The sequence below is a fragment of the Salmo salar genome, chromosome 07, assembly GCF_965601325.2.
Source record: "Salmo salar chromosome 07, fSalSal1, whole genome shotgun sequence".
NCBI classification, from domain to species: domain Eukaryota; kingdom Metazoa; phylum Chordata; class Actinopteri; order Salmoniformes; family Salmonidae; genus Salmo; species Salmo salar.
In genome coordinates, this window is record NC_138297.1 from 9,632,826 (window position 1) to 9,650,000 (window position 17,175).

The following is a 17,175-nucleotide window of genomic DNA, read 5'->3' on the forward strand; positions in this document are numbered from 1 at the left end:
CCTAGCGTATGTATAATGGATGTATACCATAAGTTGTTGGGAATTATCAGGAAGGGGTCTGCTTGCAAATGTGTTGCCAAAGGGACACGTAGTGAGATAATATGGCTTATTAGGGATACACAATAAGTCAAAATGTAGGATCCACTTGTTCAGAAGGAAACAGAAGTACCTCACAATGGGTCATCACCAAAGTTCTACAATCACGCAACAATAGCTTATGATTCCAAAACAAAGTTCACCATGACGACTTCTAGAACAATGGCTCAAAAGAACAGACATTCTGAAAAATGTACTTCAAATATTTGCACACATGAGAAGGAGGAACCACTTAATATTTTCAAAGATCAAATCCAAACATTTTTAATAAGAAATGGATGAGAGGCCAAATAAAGAGTCAGGAAAGCTCCGTTCCAACTTTGCGTGTGGATACGACAGAGCTGAGGCGCCACCAAAGGTTTGTTGAGATAAGTACAGTATTTCTGAAAGTGAAACTGTTATAGTGTGGACACTATATAAATAATGACATGGTTATTATTGGCATTGACCGTGACCTTTCCCTTTTGATGATGTCATCACTAAGAGTGAGGTTTGTTGAGATAAGTACAGTATTTCCGAAAGTGAAACTCAGAGATGGAATATTGTTAAAAAAAAAGTGAAAATGTGTGCTTCTATGTTTCAAGCCAAAGAAGAGAAGGACTAACCCACCAACTAAGGATGCTGTAGAGCACTGCACCACTATTCGCTCTTTGCCACCTGAGCTGGTGAGATAACTACATCACAGTGTGGTAGAGTATAATTTAAAATGGTCAAGTGCAAAACTAGACCTAATGCACACATTTGATCACATACAGGAAGTGTAACTTTCTCATTGTTTCATTTGTTACATAAACTGTGAATCAAACTAACCACTGTTAGAACATGGGCTTGAACATTGTGCCATGATGGTCTCTGCTGTATGTCTGCTCATAAACTGATCTCAATCTCCAACCAATCACACTCAAGCTGGAAGAGATTCTGTCCAGAGTGTCAGTCAGTGACGTCATCGCTTTTGGAGCCACTTGCCGCACCTACCACCAGCTGAGCCTAAGCTCCTCCCTCTGGAGACGGCTCTGCCATCGCCAGGCATCCGGAACGCAGCAGCCTTCCGCTGCCACGCCCAACGACTGGCGAAGGACAGCCATCTTGAAATGTAAGAATAGATGGAGGGACTGAGTGTGTGGCGCTAATCAAACAGATTTTTCTCTGTTTGAATATACACTGAAATAACATATAAACGCAACATGCAACAATTTCAAAGATTGTACTGAGTTACAGTTTATATAAGGAAATCAGACAATTGAAATACATTCATGAGGCCCTAATCTATGGATTTCACATGACTGGGAATACAGATATGCATCTGTTGGTCACAGATACCTTAAAAAAAGTTAGGGGTGTGGATCAGAAAACCAGTCAGTATCTGGTGTGACCACCTCATGCAGCGCGACACATCTCCTTCACATACAGTTGATCAGGCTGTTGATTGTGGCCTGTGGAATGTTGTCCCACTCCTCTTCAATGGCTGTGCGAAGTTGCTGGATATTGGTGGGAACTGGAGCAGGCTGTCGTACACACCGATCCAGAACATCCCAAACATACTCAATGGGTGACATGTCTGGTGAGTATGCAGGCCATGGAAGAACTGGGACATTTTCAGCTTCCAGGAATTGTGTATAGATCCTTGCGACATGGGGCTGTGCATTATCATGCTGAAACATGAGGTGATGGTGATGGTGGTGGATAAATGACACAACAATGGGCCTCAGGATCTCGTCACGGTGTCTCTGTGCATTCAAATTACCATAGATAAAATGCAATTGTGTTCGTTGTCGGTAGCTTATGCCTGCCCATACCATAACTCCACCTCCACCATGGGGCACTCTGTTCACAACGTTGACATCAGCAAACAGCTCGCCCACACAACACCATACATGTGGTCTGCAGTTGTGAGGCCAGTTGGACGTACTGGCAAATTCTCTAAAAGAACGCTGGAGGCGGCTTATGGTAGAGAAATTAACATTCAATTATCTGGCAACAGCACTGGTGGACACTCCTGCAGTCAGCATGCCAATTGCATGCTCCCTCAAAACTTGAGACATCTGTGGCAATGTTGTGTGACAAAACTGCACATTTTTAGAGTGCCCGTTTATTGTCCCCTGCACAAGGTGCACCTGTGTAATGATCATGCCATTTCATCAGCTTCTTCACCTATCATGTGGATTATCTTGACAAAGGAGAAATGCTCATTAACAGGGATGTAAACAAATTTGTGCACAGCATTTCAGCGAAATACGCTTTTGTGCATATGGAACATTTCTGGGATCTTTTATTTCAGCTCATGAAACATGGGACCAACACTTTGCATGTTGGGTTTATATTTTTGTTCAGTATTCATTATCCTTGGACCACTATGAATGATACCATCACATATGAAAACACTGTCTCCTGAGAAAACTGAAAATGAAACGAGATCAAATCAACAAAATATAACAATGATCTATTGAATCAGTCCCACTCAAGACATTCCATAACCCTCTCTCTACTCCCCACAGACTCCCAGGGCCTCCAGATGCAGCGTTTGGGCAGTGGGTGGTCCCGGACTCCACAGTGGTGCAGGTCCGGGGGTCCCTCTGTGTCCCTGGCCGTTGTTCCTCCCCTGGCACTGGGCTACAGAAGGTCCCTGCCAACCCGCGACCACCTCCTGCTGTTTGACTACCAGGGCACAGTCTTCCTGCTGCGCAACGCCGCGACATCATCATTCCGCGGTCACATGACTTGGAGGAGGGCCGCACGCCACGCTGTGCTGTGTCAGAATGCCAAAGATGTGAGTCGGGGGGTAAAGGGTAGAGGAAGGTATTCTCACAAGCCATGACCAATTCTCAAGCTATTTAGCTAGCCAGTATTGCTAGTATTGAAATAGTAGGACTAGCATTTAAGAGAGTAAGAGGAAAGAAGGTGGAGGGTAGCACATTGGGTGGGACACCCAACAGGAAGTTAAACTTTAGCTTGAACACTTTATAACCCCCCCCCCCCTGCACACACACACACACACACACACACACACACACACACACACACACACACACACACACACACACACACACACACACACACACACACACACACACTCTCTCGCTCTCTCTCTGTTCCTCTCGCTCCTCCACTCATAGTTTGCCGTGGATCCCCGTAGCGACAACTCCTTCCGTCAGTACATATACGTCCTGGTGAGCCATACTAACAGTGGTGCAGAAGCCGTACCCCCCAGCTGGCCCGGCCCCCCCGGCTCGGCGCCCCCTCTCACCCCTCCGCGGTGTGACTGTGTGGAAGTGTACCAGCAGGAAACCAGCCAGAGGGTGTTCCGGATGACCTTTCACCCCTCCCTGACCTTCATACAGCTCCGCCTCACCGGCTCCGAGGTCAACAGGGTCCTGCTGCTGGTCACTGGTCAGTGTCTCTGAACATCAGACGGTCTGATTGGTTGATTTTCAATTCAAATGGATTTGGGGGAGTTTTACAACTGAATACCGCACCGTGAATTAAACATCATGAATTACATTTGATTTAAATATATAGTGCATTCGAAAAGTATTCAGACCCCTTGACTTTTTCCACGTTTTGTTACGTTACAGCCTTATTCTAAAACTGATTAAATCGTTTTTTTCCCTCATCAATCTACACAACATTTTTTTGCAAATGTATTAAAAATAAAAAGCTGAAATATCACATTTCCATAAGTATTCAAACTCAGTACTTTGTTGAAGCGCCTTTGGCAGCGATTACAACCTTGAGTCTTCTTGGATATGACGCTACAAGCTTGGCACACTTGTATTTGGGGAGTTTCTCCCATTCTTCTCTGCAGATCATCTCAAGCTCTGTCAGGTTGGATGTGAAGCGTTGCTGCACAGCCATTTTCAAGTCTCTCTATAGATGTTCAATCGGGTTCAAGTCCGGGCTCTGGCTGGGCCACTCAATGACATTCAGAGACTTGTCCCGAAGCCACTCCTGCGTTGTCTTGGCTGTGTGCTTAGCGTTGTTGTCCAGTTGGAAGGTGAACCTTCACCCCAGTCTGAGGTCCTGAGTGCTGTGGAGCAGCTTTTCATCCAGGATCTCTCTTTACTTTGCTCCGTTCATCTTTCCCTTGATCCTGACTAGTTTCCCAGTCCCCCCTATTTAATCCTGACTAGTCTCCCAGTCCCCCCTATTTAATCCAGACTAGTCACCCAGTCCCTCCTATTTAATCCAGACTAGTCTCCCAGTCCCCCCTATGTAATCCTGACTAGTCTCCCAGTCCCTCCTATTTAATCCAGACTAGTCTCCCAGTCCTCCCAATTTAATCCAGACTAGTCTCCCAGTCCCTCCTATTTAATCCAGACTAGTCTCCCAGTCCTCCCAATTTAATCCAGACTAGTCTCCCAGTCCCCCCTATTTAATCCAGACTAGTCTCCCAGTCCCTCCTATTTAATCCAGACTAGTCTCCCAGTCCCCCCTATGTAATCCTGACTAGTCTCCCAGTCCGTCCTATTTAATCCAGACTAGTCTCCCAGTCCTCCCAATTTAATCCAGACTAGTCTCCCAGTCCCTCCTATTTAATCCAGACTAGTCTCCCAGTCCTCCCAATTTAATCCAGACTAGTCTCCCAGTCCCCCCTATTTAATCCAGACTAGTCTCCCAGTCCCTCCTATTTAATCCAGACTAGTCTCCCAGTCCCCCCAATTTAATCCAGACTAGTCTCCCAGTCCCCCCTATTTAATCCAGACTAGTCTCCCAGTCCTCCTATTTAATCCAGACTAGTCTCCCAGTCCCCCTATGTAATCCTGACTAGTCTCCCAGTCCCTCCTATTTAATCCAGACTAGTCTCCCAGTCCCCCCTATTTAATCCTGACTAGTCTCCCAGTCCCCCCTATTTAATCCTGACTAGTCTCCCAGTCCCCCTATGTAATCCTGACTAGTCTCCCAGTCCCTCCTATTTAATCCAGACTAGTCTCCCAGTCCCCCCTATTTAATCCTGACTAGTCTCCCAGTCCCTCCTATTTAATCCAGACTAGTCTCCCAATCCCTGCTATTTAATCCTGACTAGTCTCTCAGTCCCCCCATGTAATCCATTTTAGAACAAGGCTGTAACGTAACAATTGTTTGCAAGGTCCCTCACATATAAATGAAGCCAGTAAATAAACAACTTGTTTCTCTGAATTGTATCTCTCCATTTCCACCCTCAGATACTGGGAAGGTCTATTCTCTGAATTGTATCTCTCCATTTCCACCCTCAGATACTGGGAAGGTCTATTCTCTGAATTGTATCTCTCCATTTCCACCCTCAGATACTGGGAAGGTCTATTCTCTGAATTGTATCTCTCCATTTCCACCCTCAGATACTGGGAAGGTCTATTCTCTGTCTGTGAATGAGACCCAGTTGAACACGCCTCGTTCCTACACCGTGCAGCTGGCTCTGAAGAAGATCAGCATCTCTCTGCCTCACCTGCCCATCGCTCAGGTCCATTCCAGCTACAGCAGCGTCCTCTACCTCACAGGTAAATATCACAGCACAGTTAGCATTGTTTTGGGTAAAGATTCCATTGAAAAGAAGCTTGAGTTCAGTATATGACAGTTTCTGCATTCAACAATGCTTCTTACATTGCGGTTTTCCATCCATGCTAGTATAAAAATGTGTCATAACCCTCTCTCTCTCTATCTCTCTCTCTCAGGTGAGGGTTCAGTCTATTTGGAGGTACACTCCGTTGGTGTGTATCGTCAGTTCATTGGGACCCAGCAGGGTTACGACCCCCATAACATCCACACCCCTCTGCCGCTCTCCCTGCCCTACAAGGTACTGAGACACATTTCCACCAAACACACTTTTGTCCACAGGTACACTCTTAGAGAAAATGGTTCTAAAGGGGTTCTTCAGCTGTCGCCATAGGATATTCCAGGTAGAGTCCTTTTGGGTTTCAGGTAGAAGTCTTTTGGGTTCCATGGAGAACCCTTTTGTTATCCTATGGGGACAACCAAATAACCTTTTTAGGTTCTAGATAGCACCTTTGTGTAGTATATATGGTCTATTAGCATATATGGTCTATATGGTATATATGGTCTATTAGTACATATGATCTATTAGCATATATGGTCTATTAGCATATATGGTCTATTAGCATATATGGTCTATTAGTATATATGGTCTATTAGCATATATGGTCTATTAGCATATATGGTCTATTAGCATATATGGTCTATTAGTATATATGGTCTATTAGTATATATGGTCTATTAGCATATATGGTCTATTAGCATATATGGTCTATTAGCATATATGGCCTATATGGTATATATGGTCTATTAGCATATATGGTCTATTAGCATATATGGTCTATTAGCTATTAGCATATATGGTCTATTAGCATATATGGTCTATTAGTATATATGGTCTATTAGTATATATGGTCTATTAGCATATATGGTCTATTAGCATATATGGTCTATTAGCATATATGGTCTATTAGCATATATGGTCTATTAGTATATATGGTCTATTAGCATATATGGTCTATTAGTATATATGGTCTATTAGTATATATGGTCTATTAGCATATATGGTCTATTAGTATATATGGTCTATTAGCATATATGGTCTATTAGCATATATGGTCTATTAGCATATATGGTCTATATGGTATATATGGTCTATTAGTATATATGGTCTATTAGCATATATGGTCTATTAGTATATATGGTCTATTAGCATATATGGTCTATTAGCATATATGGTCTATTAGCATATATGGTCTATTAGTATATATGGTCTATTAGTATATATGGTCTATATGGTATATATGGTCTATTAGCATATATGGTCTATTAGCATATATGGTCTATTAGTATATATGGTCTATTAGCATATATGGTCTATTAGCATATATGGTCTATTAGCATATATGGTCTATTAGCATATATGGTCTATTAGCATATATGGTCTATATGGTATATATGGTCTATTAGCATATATGGTCTATTAGTATATATGGTCTATTAGCATATATGGTCTATTAGCATATATGGTCTATTAGTATATATGGTCTATATGGTATATATGGTCTATTAGCATATATGGTCTATTAGCATATATGGTCTATATGCTATATATGGTCTATTAGTATATATGGTCTATTAGTATATATGGTCTATTAGTATATATGGTCTATATGGTATATATGGTCTATTAGCATATATGGTCTATTAGCATATATGGTCTATATGCTATATATGGTCTATTAGCATATATGGTCTATTAGTATATATGGTCCAAACCTACAACGGAGTTACCTTTGACCTCTGCTAGGTGGTGAAGTGCTCTCTGGGACTGAGCCACTTGTGCCTGCTGGACGATTGTGGCCGCGTCTTCATGCAGGGCAGCAACCGCTACGGACAGCTTGGCACAGGAGATAAGATCGACCGCGGCGAACCCACCGAGGTATGTCTGCGTGTGTGTGTCTGCGTATGTCTGTCTGTGCTTCCTCTCTTGTATACACCTTACTGTCCAGTTGCCAGTTGAAACTACATTTATAACACCATAATATCAAAATCCATCAGGTAACAATGACCCCTCTCCCCTGTTGTAGGTGGTGCTGTCCATGACTCCAGTGGAGGTTTGGTGTGGACTGAACCACTCGCTCGCCCTGCTGCAAGGGGAGTCTGGAGTGAAGGAAGTACAGGGCTGTGGCTGTGGAGGAGGCCGCCGACTGCCCGGCTGCTCCAAGGGAAGCGCTGTGTTCATCAAACTGAACATCAAGGTAAGGCTGCACTCTTTGTAATCTCACTCTGGACATTTGATTGGTTAATTATCTAGCTATCGGATTGGTTAATTATCTAGCTGTCGGATTGGTTAATTATCTAGCTGTTGGATTGGTTAATTATCTAGCTGTCGGATTGGTTAATTATCTAGCTGTCGGATTGGTTAATTATCTAGCTGTCGGATTGGTTAATTATCTAGCTGTCGGATTGGTTAATTATCTAGCTGTCGGATTGGTTAATTATCTAGCTGTCGGATTGGTTAATTATCTAGCTGTCGGATTGGTAAATGATCTAGCTGTCGGATTGGTTAATTATCTAGCTGTCGGATTGGTTAATTATCTAGCTGTCGGATTGGTTAATTATCTAGCTGCCGGATTGGTTAATTATCTAGCTGTCGGATTTGTTAATTATCTAGCTGTCGGATTGGTTAATTATCTAGCTGTCGGATTGGTTAATTATCTAGCTGTCGGATTGGTTAATTATATAGCTGTCGGATTGGTTAATTATATAGCTGTCGGATTGGTTAATTATCTAGCTGTCGGATTGGTTAATTATCTAGCTGTTGGATTGGTTAATTATCTAGCTGTTGGATTGGTTAATTATCTAGCTGTTGGAGTGGTTAATTATCTAGCTGTTGGATTGGTTAATTATCTAGCTGTTGGATTGGTTAATTATCTAGCTGTTGGATTGGTTAATTATCTAGCTGTTGGAGTGGTTAATTATCTAGCTGTTGGATTGGTTAATTATCTAGCTGTTGGAGTGGTTAATTATCTAGCTGTCAGATTGGTTAATTATCTAGCTGTTGGATTGGTTAATTACCTAGCTGTTGGATTGGTTAATTATCTAGCTGTCAGATTGGTTAATTATCTAGCTGTTGGAGTGGTTAATTATCTAGCTGTTGGATTGGTTAATTACAGTTGAAGTTGGAAGTTTACATACACTTAGGTTGGAGTCATTAAAACTGATTTTTCAACCACTCCACAAATGTCTTGTTAACAAACTATAGTTTTGGCAAGTCGGTTAAGACATCTACTTTGTGCATGACACAAGTAACTTTTCCAACAATTGTTTACATACAGATTATTTCACTTATAATTCACTGTATCACAATTCCAGTGGGTCAGAGGTTTACATACACTAAGTTGACTGTGCCTTTAAACAGCTTGGAAAATTCCCGAAAATGATGTCATGGCTTTAGAAGCTTCTGATAGGCTAATTGACATCATTTGAGTCAATTGGAGGTGTACCTGTGGATGTATTTCAAGGCCTACCTTCAAACTCAGTGCATCTTTGCTTGATATCATGGGAAAATCAAAAGAAATCAGCCAAGACCTCAGAAAAGAAATTGTAGACCTCCACAAGTCTGGTTCATCCTTGGGACCAATTTCCAAACGCTTGAAGGTACCACGTTCATCTGTACAAACAATAATACGCAAGTATAAACACCATGGGACCACACAGCCATCATACCGCTCAGGAAGTAGACGCGTTCTGTCTCCTGGAGATGAACGTACTTTGGTGCAAAAAGTGCCAGGACAACAGCAAAGGACCTTGTGAAGATGCTGGAGGAAACCGGTACAAAAGTTTCTATATCCACAGTAAAACGAGTCCTATATTGACATAACCTGAAAGGCCGCTCAGCAAGGAAGAAGCCACTGCTCCAAAACCGCCATAAAAAAGCCAGACTACGGTTTGCAACTACACATGGGGACAAAGATCGTACTTTTTTGAGAAATGTCCTCTGGTCTGATGAAACAAAAATGGAACTGGTTGGCCATAATGACCATCGTTATGTTTGGAGGAAAAAGGGGGAGGCTTGCATGCCGAAGAACACCATCCCAACCATGAAGCACGGGGGTGGCAGTATCATGTTGTGGGGGTGCTTTGCTGCCGGAGAGTCTGGTGCACTTCACAAAATAGATGGCATCATGAGGCAGGAAAATTATGTGGATATATTGAAGCAACATCTCAAGACATCAGTCAGGAAGTTAAAGCTTGGTCGCAAATGGGTCTTCCAAATGGACAATGACCCCAAACATACTTCCAAAGCTGTGGCAAAATTACTTAAGGACAACAAAGTCAAGGTATTGGAGTGGCCATCAAAGGCCTGACCTCAATCCCATAGAAAATTTGTGGGCAGAACTGAAAAAGCGTGTGCGAGCAAGGAGGCCTACGAACCTGACTCAGTTACACCAGCTCTGTCAGGAGGAATGGGCCAAAATTCACCCAACTTATTGTGTGAAGCTTGTGGAAGGCTACCCAAAACACTTGACCCAAGTTAAACAATTTAAAGGCAATACTACCAAAATCTAATTGAGTATGTAAACTTCTGACCCATTGGGAATGTGATAAAAGAAATAAAAGCTGAAATAAATCACTCTCTACTATTATTCTGACATTTCACATTCTTAAAATGAAGTGGTGATCCTAACTGACCTAAGACAGGGAATTGTTACTAGGATTAAATGTCAGGAATTGTGAAAAACTGAGTTTAAATGTATTTGGCTAAGGTGTATATAAACTTATGACTTGAACTGTATCTAGCTAGCTATAAACCTGTTTGGGATTGACCATCAGGCACTGCGACAGGAGGAGTGGGACGGACGCTGCTCTTAGATGCAGAGTAGCTCACATTTTGCGAGCATGGAGATGCCAGAGATAGCCAGGCATGGTAAATTGAGAGCATGGAGAGGCCAGAGATACCGAGACTAGTAAATTGGGAGCATGGAGAGGCCAGAGATAGCCAGACTAGTAAATTGCGAGCATGGAGAGGCCAGAGATAGCCAGACTAGTAAATTGGGAGCATGGAGAGGCCAGAGATAGCCAGACTAGTAAATTGGGAGCATGGAGAGGCCAGAGATACCCAGACTAGTAAATTGGGAGCATGGAGAGGCCAGAGATAGCCAGACTAGTAAATTGGGAGCATGGAGAGGCCAGAGATAGCCAGACTATTACATTTGGAGCATGGAGAGGCCAGAGATACCCAGACTAGTAAATTGCGAGCATGGAGAGGCCAGAGATAGCCAGACTAGTAAATTGGGAGCATGGAGAGGCCAGAGATAGCCAGACTAGTAAATTGCGTGCATGGAGATGCCAGAGATAGCCAGACTATTAAATTGGGAGCATGGAGAGGCCAGATATACCCAGACTAGTAAATTGGGAGCATGGAGAGGCCAGAGATAGCCAGACTAGTAAATTTTGCTCAGGAACAGATATTGGGTATTGGAGAAAGGCCATCAGTGTGTGATCTGCGAACAATACAGCGAATGAAGGCTGAGTGTGGTGAATGGATAAACGTGGTTATGGACAGCGAGGAAGAAAGAGAAGAGCGCAGTGCAGAGGGAAGATGTGTGTTGAGGAAGAATGGCACCAAGTACAAACCATATTCTCCTGTCTCAGAAATGTAACCTGATAAGAATGAGGATGAATCACTGTACCTGCGGTGGCAGGTGTGGAGAAGACCTCAGAGTCCCTGCCTCTCCCCTATGGTCATGCAAAGGATGATTCTTGCCCAGTGGGAGTGAAACTTTTGGAGAAAGTGGATCCTTACATTTTGACTGACCCATATGTGGTCTCAGGCTGGGTAGAAAAGAATGTGGGTACTGTTCAAATTGGTGAAGGTAGCTCGAAGTGGACTTGGTGTTTCTTAGAACCAGAGGGAGCTGGCGCTTCACATCACAGGCCTCGGGACAAAACCTGTAACTTCTCTGGAGCAGGGCGCCTTTGAAAGGTAGTGATTACTGGTGTGGTGTTAAGTGTTGAGGTGGAGCAACTAAAGTTGAAGATTCCCTGTGTCTGTGACACCCGCCGTTTGGCAAGCATAGTGAAACTGAGAAGACACCGTCTGTCCTTTTGAATTTTGAAGCAGAGTATTTACTTGACAAAGTCATGTTAGGATATGTCACTTATCCCATGAGAGTTTTTGTGCCGAACCCACTGAGGTGTTTCAGATACCAAGCTCATGGTCATGTTGCAGCAGTGTGTACGAGGGAGATTCCAAGATGTGAGAAGTGTGCAGGAGGGCATGGGACAAAGGAATGTGTAGTATCGGGGGAAAAAACGGTGTGTGTCAATTGTGGGGATACCCATGTTACCGGGGATCAGAAGTGGCCGGTGCGAGAGAGACAGGTTGAGGGCGGCAGGGTCAGAATAGAACATAAGGTCACATATGCTGAGGCAGTGAAGAGAGTAGAGGATGATGGGTCAAGGGTGAGTACTTGGCCTAGACCAATACAGAGTTATACTAATTTGTGCTTCAGCAAGGTTGGCTTCTTAGCATATCAACTGTACCGCAGAAATGGAACATAAATGACAGAAACTAGATGTTGTGGTGCCAGCTGTAGAGAAGTACTTGGCTGTACGAGGTTTTACTGTAGAAGAGTTACAAGGTGTGTTGAATGAAAAAGTCCTGTCCTCCCAGTCTGGTGTAAGATCAGTTAGGGTCAAATAAGTGTAATGGGGTGTTATTTTTGTTTTTAAATGTATGAAATAGTGGAGTTTAAAAAAAATGTAACGTGATCGACCATACACTCCTACACAGTAGGTGGCGGCATGCACAAACTGTGTGAACGCCATAATACCAAAGAAGAAGACCTATGTTTGGTACTTTCATCTTTGTACTCTCATCTTTACTCTCAACTACTGTATATGTCCTCTTTCTCTCTCCCCCAGGTGCCCCGCACCGCCCGCTCTCTCTGTGCCTCCAAGGACTGCCTATTCCTGCTCTGTTGCCATGACATCGCCGAGCCCCCCCTGTTCCGCTGCCCCCCTCCTGTAAAGGAGGAGGAGGAAAGTGAGGTGGCGAGAGATGAGAGGGAGAGGCTGATCTGGCAACTATCCCAGCTGAGGGAGTGTGAGAGTCTGAGGCGAAAGGTGGACATCCTCCGCTGGGCTGTGCAGCGGCACATGACCATTAACCCCGCCCACAGGGAGTTCCTGGTCCAAGCGCTGATCGCCATCCGGCCCGTGTCTGACGGGCCCAGCGGCCAGTCATAACCACATTCACCAACAATGCCACTTTTTTTTGTCCTAACAGAATGTTTTTTTTATGCTATATGAAACAATTGTGGCCAAAGACTCCATCCACATTTAATGTTTTATTTTGCTTAATAAAAACAGCAGCATCAGTGTTTGTGTCAAATTAATGAATCCCTCGATCCTGTATCCCTGAATCACGGTTCTGACTAGAGCTAGTACAGCTACGACTGGAAGTGACTTTATGTAGCTGGTTAGGAGAACTTACGTGGCAGGTTAGGAGAATTAGGTTAAGGTTAGGGTAATTAACATTGCAGGTTAGGAGAATTAGGTTAAGGTTACGGTAATTAACGTGGCAGGTTAGGAGAATTAGGTTAAGGTTAGGATAATTAACGTGGCAGGTTAGGAGAATTAGGTTAAGGTTAGGGTAATTAACGTGGCAGGTTAGGAGAATTAGGTTAAGGTTAGGATAATTAACGTGGCAGGTTAGGAGACTTAGGTTAAGGTTACGGTAATTAACGTGGCAGGTAAGGAGAATTAGGTTAGGGTAATTAACGTGGCAGGTTAGGAGAATTAGGTTAAGGTTAGGGTAAATAACGTGGCAGGTTACAAGAATTAGGTTAAGGTTAGGATAATCAACGTGGCAGGTTAGGAGACTTAGGTTAAGGTTAGGATAATTAACGTGGCAGGTTAGGAGAATTAGGTTAAGGTTAGGATAATTAACGTGGCAGGTTAGGAGACTTAGGTTAAGGTTAGGATAATTAATGTGGCAGGTTAGCAGACTTAGGTTAAGGTTACGGTAATTAACGTGGCAGGTTAGGAGAATTAGGTTAAGGTTAGGATAATTAACAATGTGGCAGGTTAGGAGAATTAGGTTAAGGTTAGGATAGTTAACGTGGCAGGTTAGCAGACTTAGGTTAAGGTTAGGATAATTAACGTGGCAGGTTAGGAGAATTAGGTTAAGGTTAGGATAAATAACGTGGCAGGTTAGGAGACTTAGGTTAAGGTTAGGATAATTAACGTGGCAGGTTAGGAGACTTAGGTTAAGGTTAGGATAATTAACAATGTGGCAGGTTAGGAGAATTAGGTCAGGGTAATTAACGTGGCAGGTTAGGAGACTTAGGTTAAGGTTAGGATAATTAACGTGGCAGGTTAGGAGAATTAGGTTAAGGTTAGGGTAATTAACGTGGCAGGTTAGGAGAATTAGGTTAAGTTTAGGATAATTAACAATGTGGCAGGTTAGGAGACTTAGGTTAAGGTTAGGATAATTAACGTGGCAGGTTACAAGAATTAGGTTAAGGTTAGGATAATTAATGTGGCAGGTTAGGAGACTTAGGTTAAGGTTAGGATCATTAACGTGGCAGGTTAGGAGAATTAGGTTAAGGTTAGGGTAAATAACGTGGCAGGTTAGGGTAATGAACGTGGCAGGTTAGGAGACTTAGGTTAAGGTTAGGATAATTAACAATGTGGCAGGTTAGGAGAATTAGGTTAAGGTTACAGTAATTAACGTGGCAGGTTAGGGTAAATAACGTGGCAGGTTAGGAGACTTAGGTTAAGGTTAGGATAATTAACGTGGCAGGTTAGGAGAATTAGGTTAAGGTTAGGGTAATTAACGTGGCAGGTTAGGAGACTTAGGTTAAGGTAATTAACGTGGCAGGTTAGCAGACTTAGGTTAAGGTTAGGATAATTAACAATGTGGCAGGTTAGGAGACTTAGGTTAAGGTTACGGTAATTAACGTGGCAGGTTAGGGTAATTAACGTGGCAGGTTAGGAGACTTAGGTTAAGGTTAGGATAATTAACAATGTGGCAGGTTAGGAGAATTAGGTTAAGGTTAGGATAATTAACAATGTGGCAGGTTAGGAGACTTAGGTTAAGGTTACGGTAATTAACGTGGCAGGTTAGGAGAATTAGGTTAAGGTTAGGATAATTAACGTGGCAGGTTAGGAGACTTAGGTTAAGGTTAGGATAATTAATGTGGCAGGTTAGCAGACTTAGATTAAGGTTACGTTAATTAACGTGGCAGGTTAGGAGAATTAGGTTAAGGTTAGGATAATTAACAATGTGGCAGGTTAGGAGACTTAGGTTAAGGTTACGGTAATTAACATGGCAGGTTAGGAGAATTAGGTTAAGGTTAGGATAATTAACGTGGCAGGTTAGGAGACTTAGGTTAAGGTTAGGATAATTAATGTGGCAGGTTAGCAGACTTAGGTAAAGGTTACGTTAATTAACGTGGCAGGTTAGGAGAATTAGGTTAAGGTTAGGATAATTAACAATGTGGCAGGTTAGGAGACTTAGGTTAAGGTTAGGATAATTAACGTGGCAGGTTAGGAGAATTAGGTTAAGGTTAGGGTAATTAACGTGGCAGGTTAGGAGAATTAGGTTAGGGTAAATAACGTGGCAGGTTAGGAGACTTAGGTTAAGGTTAGGATAATTAACGTGGCAGGTTAGGAGAATTAGGTTAAGGTTAGGATAATTAACAATGTGGCAGGTTAGGAGACTTAGGTTAAGGTTAGGATAATTAATGTGGCAGGTTGGGAGAATTAGGTTAAGGTTAGGATAATTAACGTGGCAGGTTAGGAGAATTAGGTTAAGGTTAGGATAATTAATGTGGCAGGTTAGCAGACTTAGGTTAAGGTTACGTTAATTAACTTGGCAGGTTAGGAGAATTAGGTTAAGGTTAGGATAATTAACAATGTGGCAGGTTAGGAGACTTAGGTTAAGGTTAGGATAATTAACGTGGCAGGTTAGGAGAATTAGGTTAAGGTTAGGGTAATTAACGTGGCAGGTTAGGAGAATTAGGTTAGGGTAAATAACGTGGCAGGTTAGGAGACTTAGGTTAAGGTTAGGATAATTAACGTGGCAGGTTAGAAGAATTATGTTAAGGTTAGGATAATTAACAATGTGGCAGGTTAGGAGACTTAGGTTAAGGTTAGGATAATTAATGTGGCAGGTTAGGAGAATTAGGTTAAGGTTAGGATAATTAACGTGGCAGGTTAGGAGAATTAGGTTAAGGTTAGGGTAATTAACGTGGCAGGTTACAAGAATTAGGTTAAGGTTAGGATAATTAATGTGGCAGGTTAGGGTAAATAACGTGGCAGGTTAGGAGACTTAGGTTAAGGTTAGGATAATTAACAATGTGGCAGGTTAGGAGACTTAGGTTAAGGTTAGGATAATTAACGTGGCAGGTTAGGAGAATTAGGTTAAGGTTAGGGTAAGTAACGTGGCAGGTTAGGAGAATTAGGTTAGGGTAAATAACGTGGCAGGTTAGGAGACTTAGGTTAAGGTTAGGATAATTAACAATGTGGCAGGTTAGGAGACTTAGGTTAAGGTTAGGATAATTAATGTGCCAGGTTAGGAGAATTAGGTTAAGGTTAGGATAATTAACGTGGCAGGTTAGGAGAATTAGGTTAAGGTTAGGGTAATTAACGTGGCAGGTTACAAGAATTAGGTTAAGGTTAGGATAATTAACGTGGCAGGTTAGGAGACTTAGGTTAAGGTTAGGATCATTAACGTGGCAGGTTAGGAGAATTAACGTGGCAGGTTAGGAGACTTAGGTTAAGGTTAGGATAATTAGCGTGGCAGGTTAGGAGAATTAGGTTAAGGTTAGGGTAAATAACGTGGCAGGTTAGGAGAATTAGGTTAAGGTTAGCTAAAATACTCTCCTAACCTGTTACGAAAAGTATCTGTACTCCTCTAGTGTCACAACCCTGAATCATTTTACCGCTTCAGTGCAGAAATCTAGAACACCACCAACTAGCGATTATTTATTTAATAGCGCTTAGTATAAGATATTGATTAATTGATCATGTTTGATAAGGCCTAACGTAAAAATTGTTTTGAGGAGAGACGAAATGTTTTGTAATCAAATGGATTGTTCGATCATTAAAATGTTTGCTGTCGGAAAGAGAAATAAAAATAAACTTTCCATTTTTTGCGGGACAAATTGTGTTCTTTTTTGGAATCCTCATCGCGTAAAACATTGACTCCTTTGCTTTCGAAAAACAACATATTTTGTCGCATGTTTATTTTCATTTTTCGAATTCCTCAAAGCAACCAAGGCTACAAGTGACAGAAGGCCTTTTCCAACCAAAGAAAACCCAGATTTAAGCGAAAAATATAGCCCTACTTCAAGGTATGGTAAATTATATTGATGGAAGTTGATTAATAGGTTAGAATGATAGTGAAAACATACATATTATTCCACCATCTGTAGCGTTTGTCTATGGTTGACAACGTCCTTTACATTTCCTCCATATTATACCTAGTGCTCTTTCGGTCTACCTCTCCTCTCTCCGAGTCTTTTTGACCGGCCTACGTCTTGCTCATTTTCAGATGGAGTTAGTGTCAGGTTACCGTGACCGGATAATTGAGTTCTCGGA

The 17,175-nt window shown here is 42.4% G+C and overlaps 2 protein-coding genes across 3 annotated transcripts in view; both read left to right on the forward strand.

Moving 5' to 3' along the window:
- The first annotated feature begins 231 nt into the window (after nucleotides 1–231).
- Nucleotides 232–12,948, forward strand: LOC106608517 (F-box only protein 24). The gene is made up of 10 exons (XM_045721475.2): nucleotides 232–454; nucleotides 681–761; nucleotides 1,003–1,189; nucleotides 2,592–2,863; nucleotides 3,210–3,483; nucleotides 5,409–5,567; nucleotides 5,742–5,863; nucleotides 7,370–7,501; nucleotides 7,650–7,820; nucleotides 12,493–12,948. Exons 1-10 carry the CDS (start codon nucleotides 371–373, stop codon nucleotides 12,814–12,816), a joined length of 1,806 nt encoding a protein of 601 aa, XP_045577431.1. The 5' UTR covers nucleotides 232–370; the 3' UTR covers nucleotides 12,817–12,948.
- Nucleotides 12,949–16,645: 3,697 nt separating this feature from the next.
- The window catches only part of LOC106608518 (zinc finger MYND domain-containing protein 15), a 12,886-nt gene continuing 12,356 nt past the window's right edge, over nucleotides 16,646–17,175 (forward strand). Inside the window, exons 1-2 of one of the 2 annotated variants that reach the window (XM_014206468.3) lie at nucleotides 16,646–16,928; nucleotides 17,129–17,175. The exon at nucleotides 17,129–17,175 is cut by the window's right edge and continues 203 nt beyond it. In XM_014206468.3, coding sequence (XP_014061943.1) covers nucleotides 17,129–17,175 — 47 coding nt within the window. In that variant the 5' untranslated portion in view covers nucleotides 16,646–16,928. The remainder of the gene's footprint in view (nucleotides 16,929–17,128) is intronic. The other variant, XM_014206469.3, reaches the window with a different exon arrangement.

Excerpts from the sequence above, each read along its gene's own strand:
- LOC106608517 (XM_045721475.2), top strand. The coding sequence starts at position 371 with ATGGATGAGAGGCCAAATAAAGAGTCAGGAAAGCTCCGTTCCAACTTT. Across the intron at positions 455-680 it reads GAGCTGAGGCGCCACCAAAG|CCAAAGAAGAGAAGGACTAA; the intron begins GTTTGTTGAGAT and ends CTATGTTTCAAG. Across the intron at positions 1,190-2,591 it reads AAGGACAGCCATCTTGAAAT|ACTCCCAGGGCCTCCAGATG; the intron begins GTAAGAATAGAT and ends TACTCCCCACAG.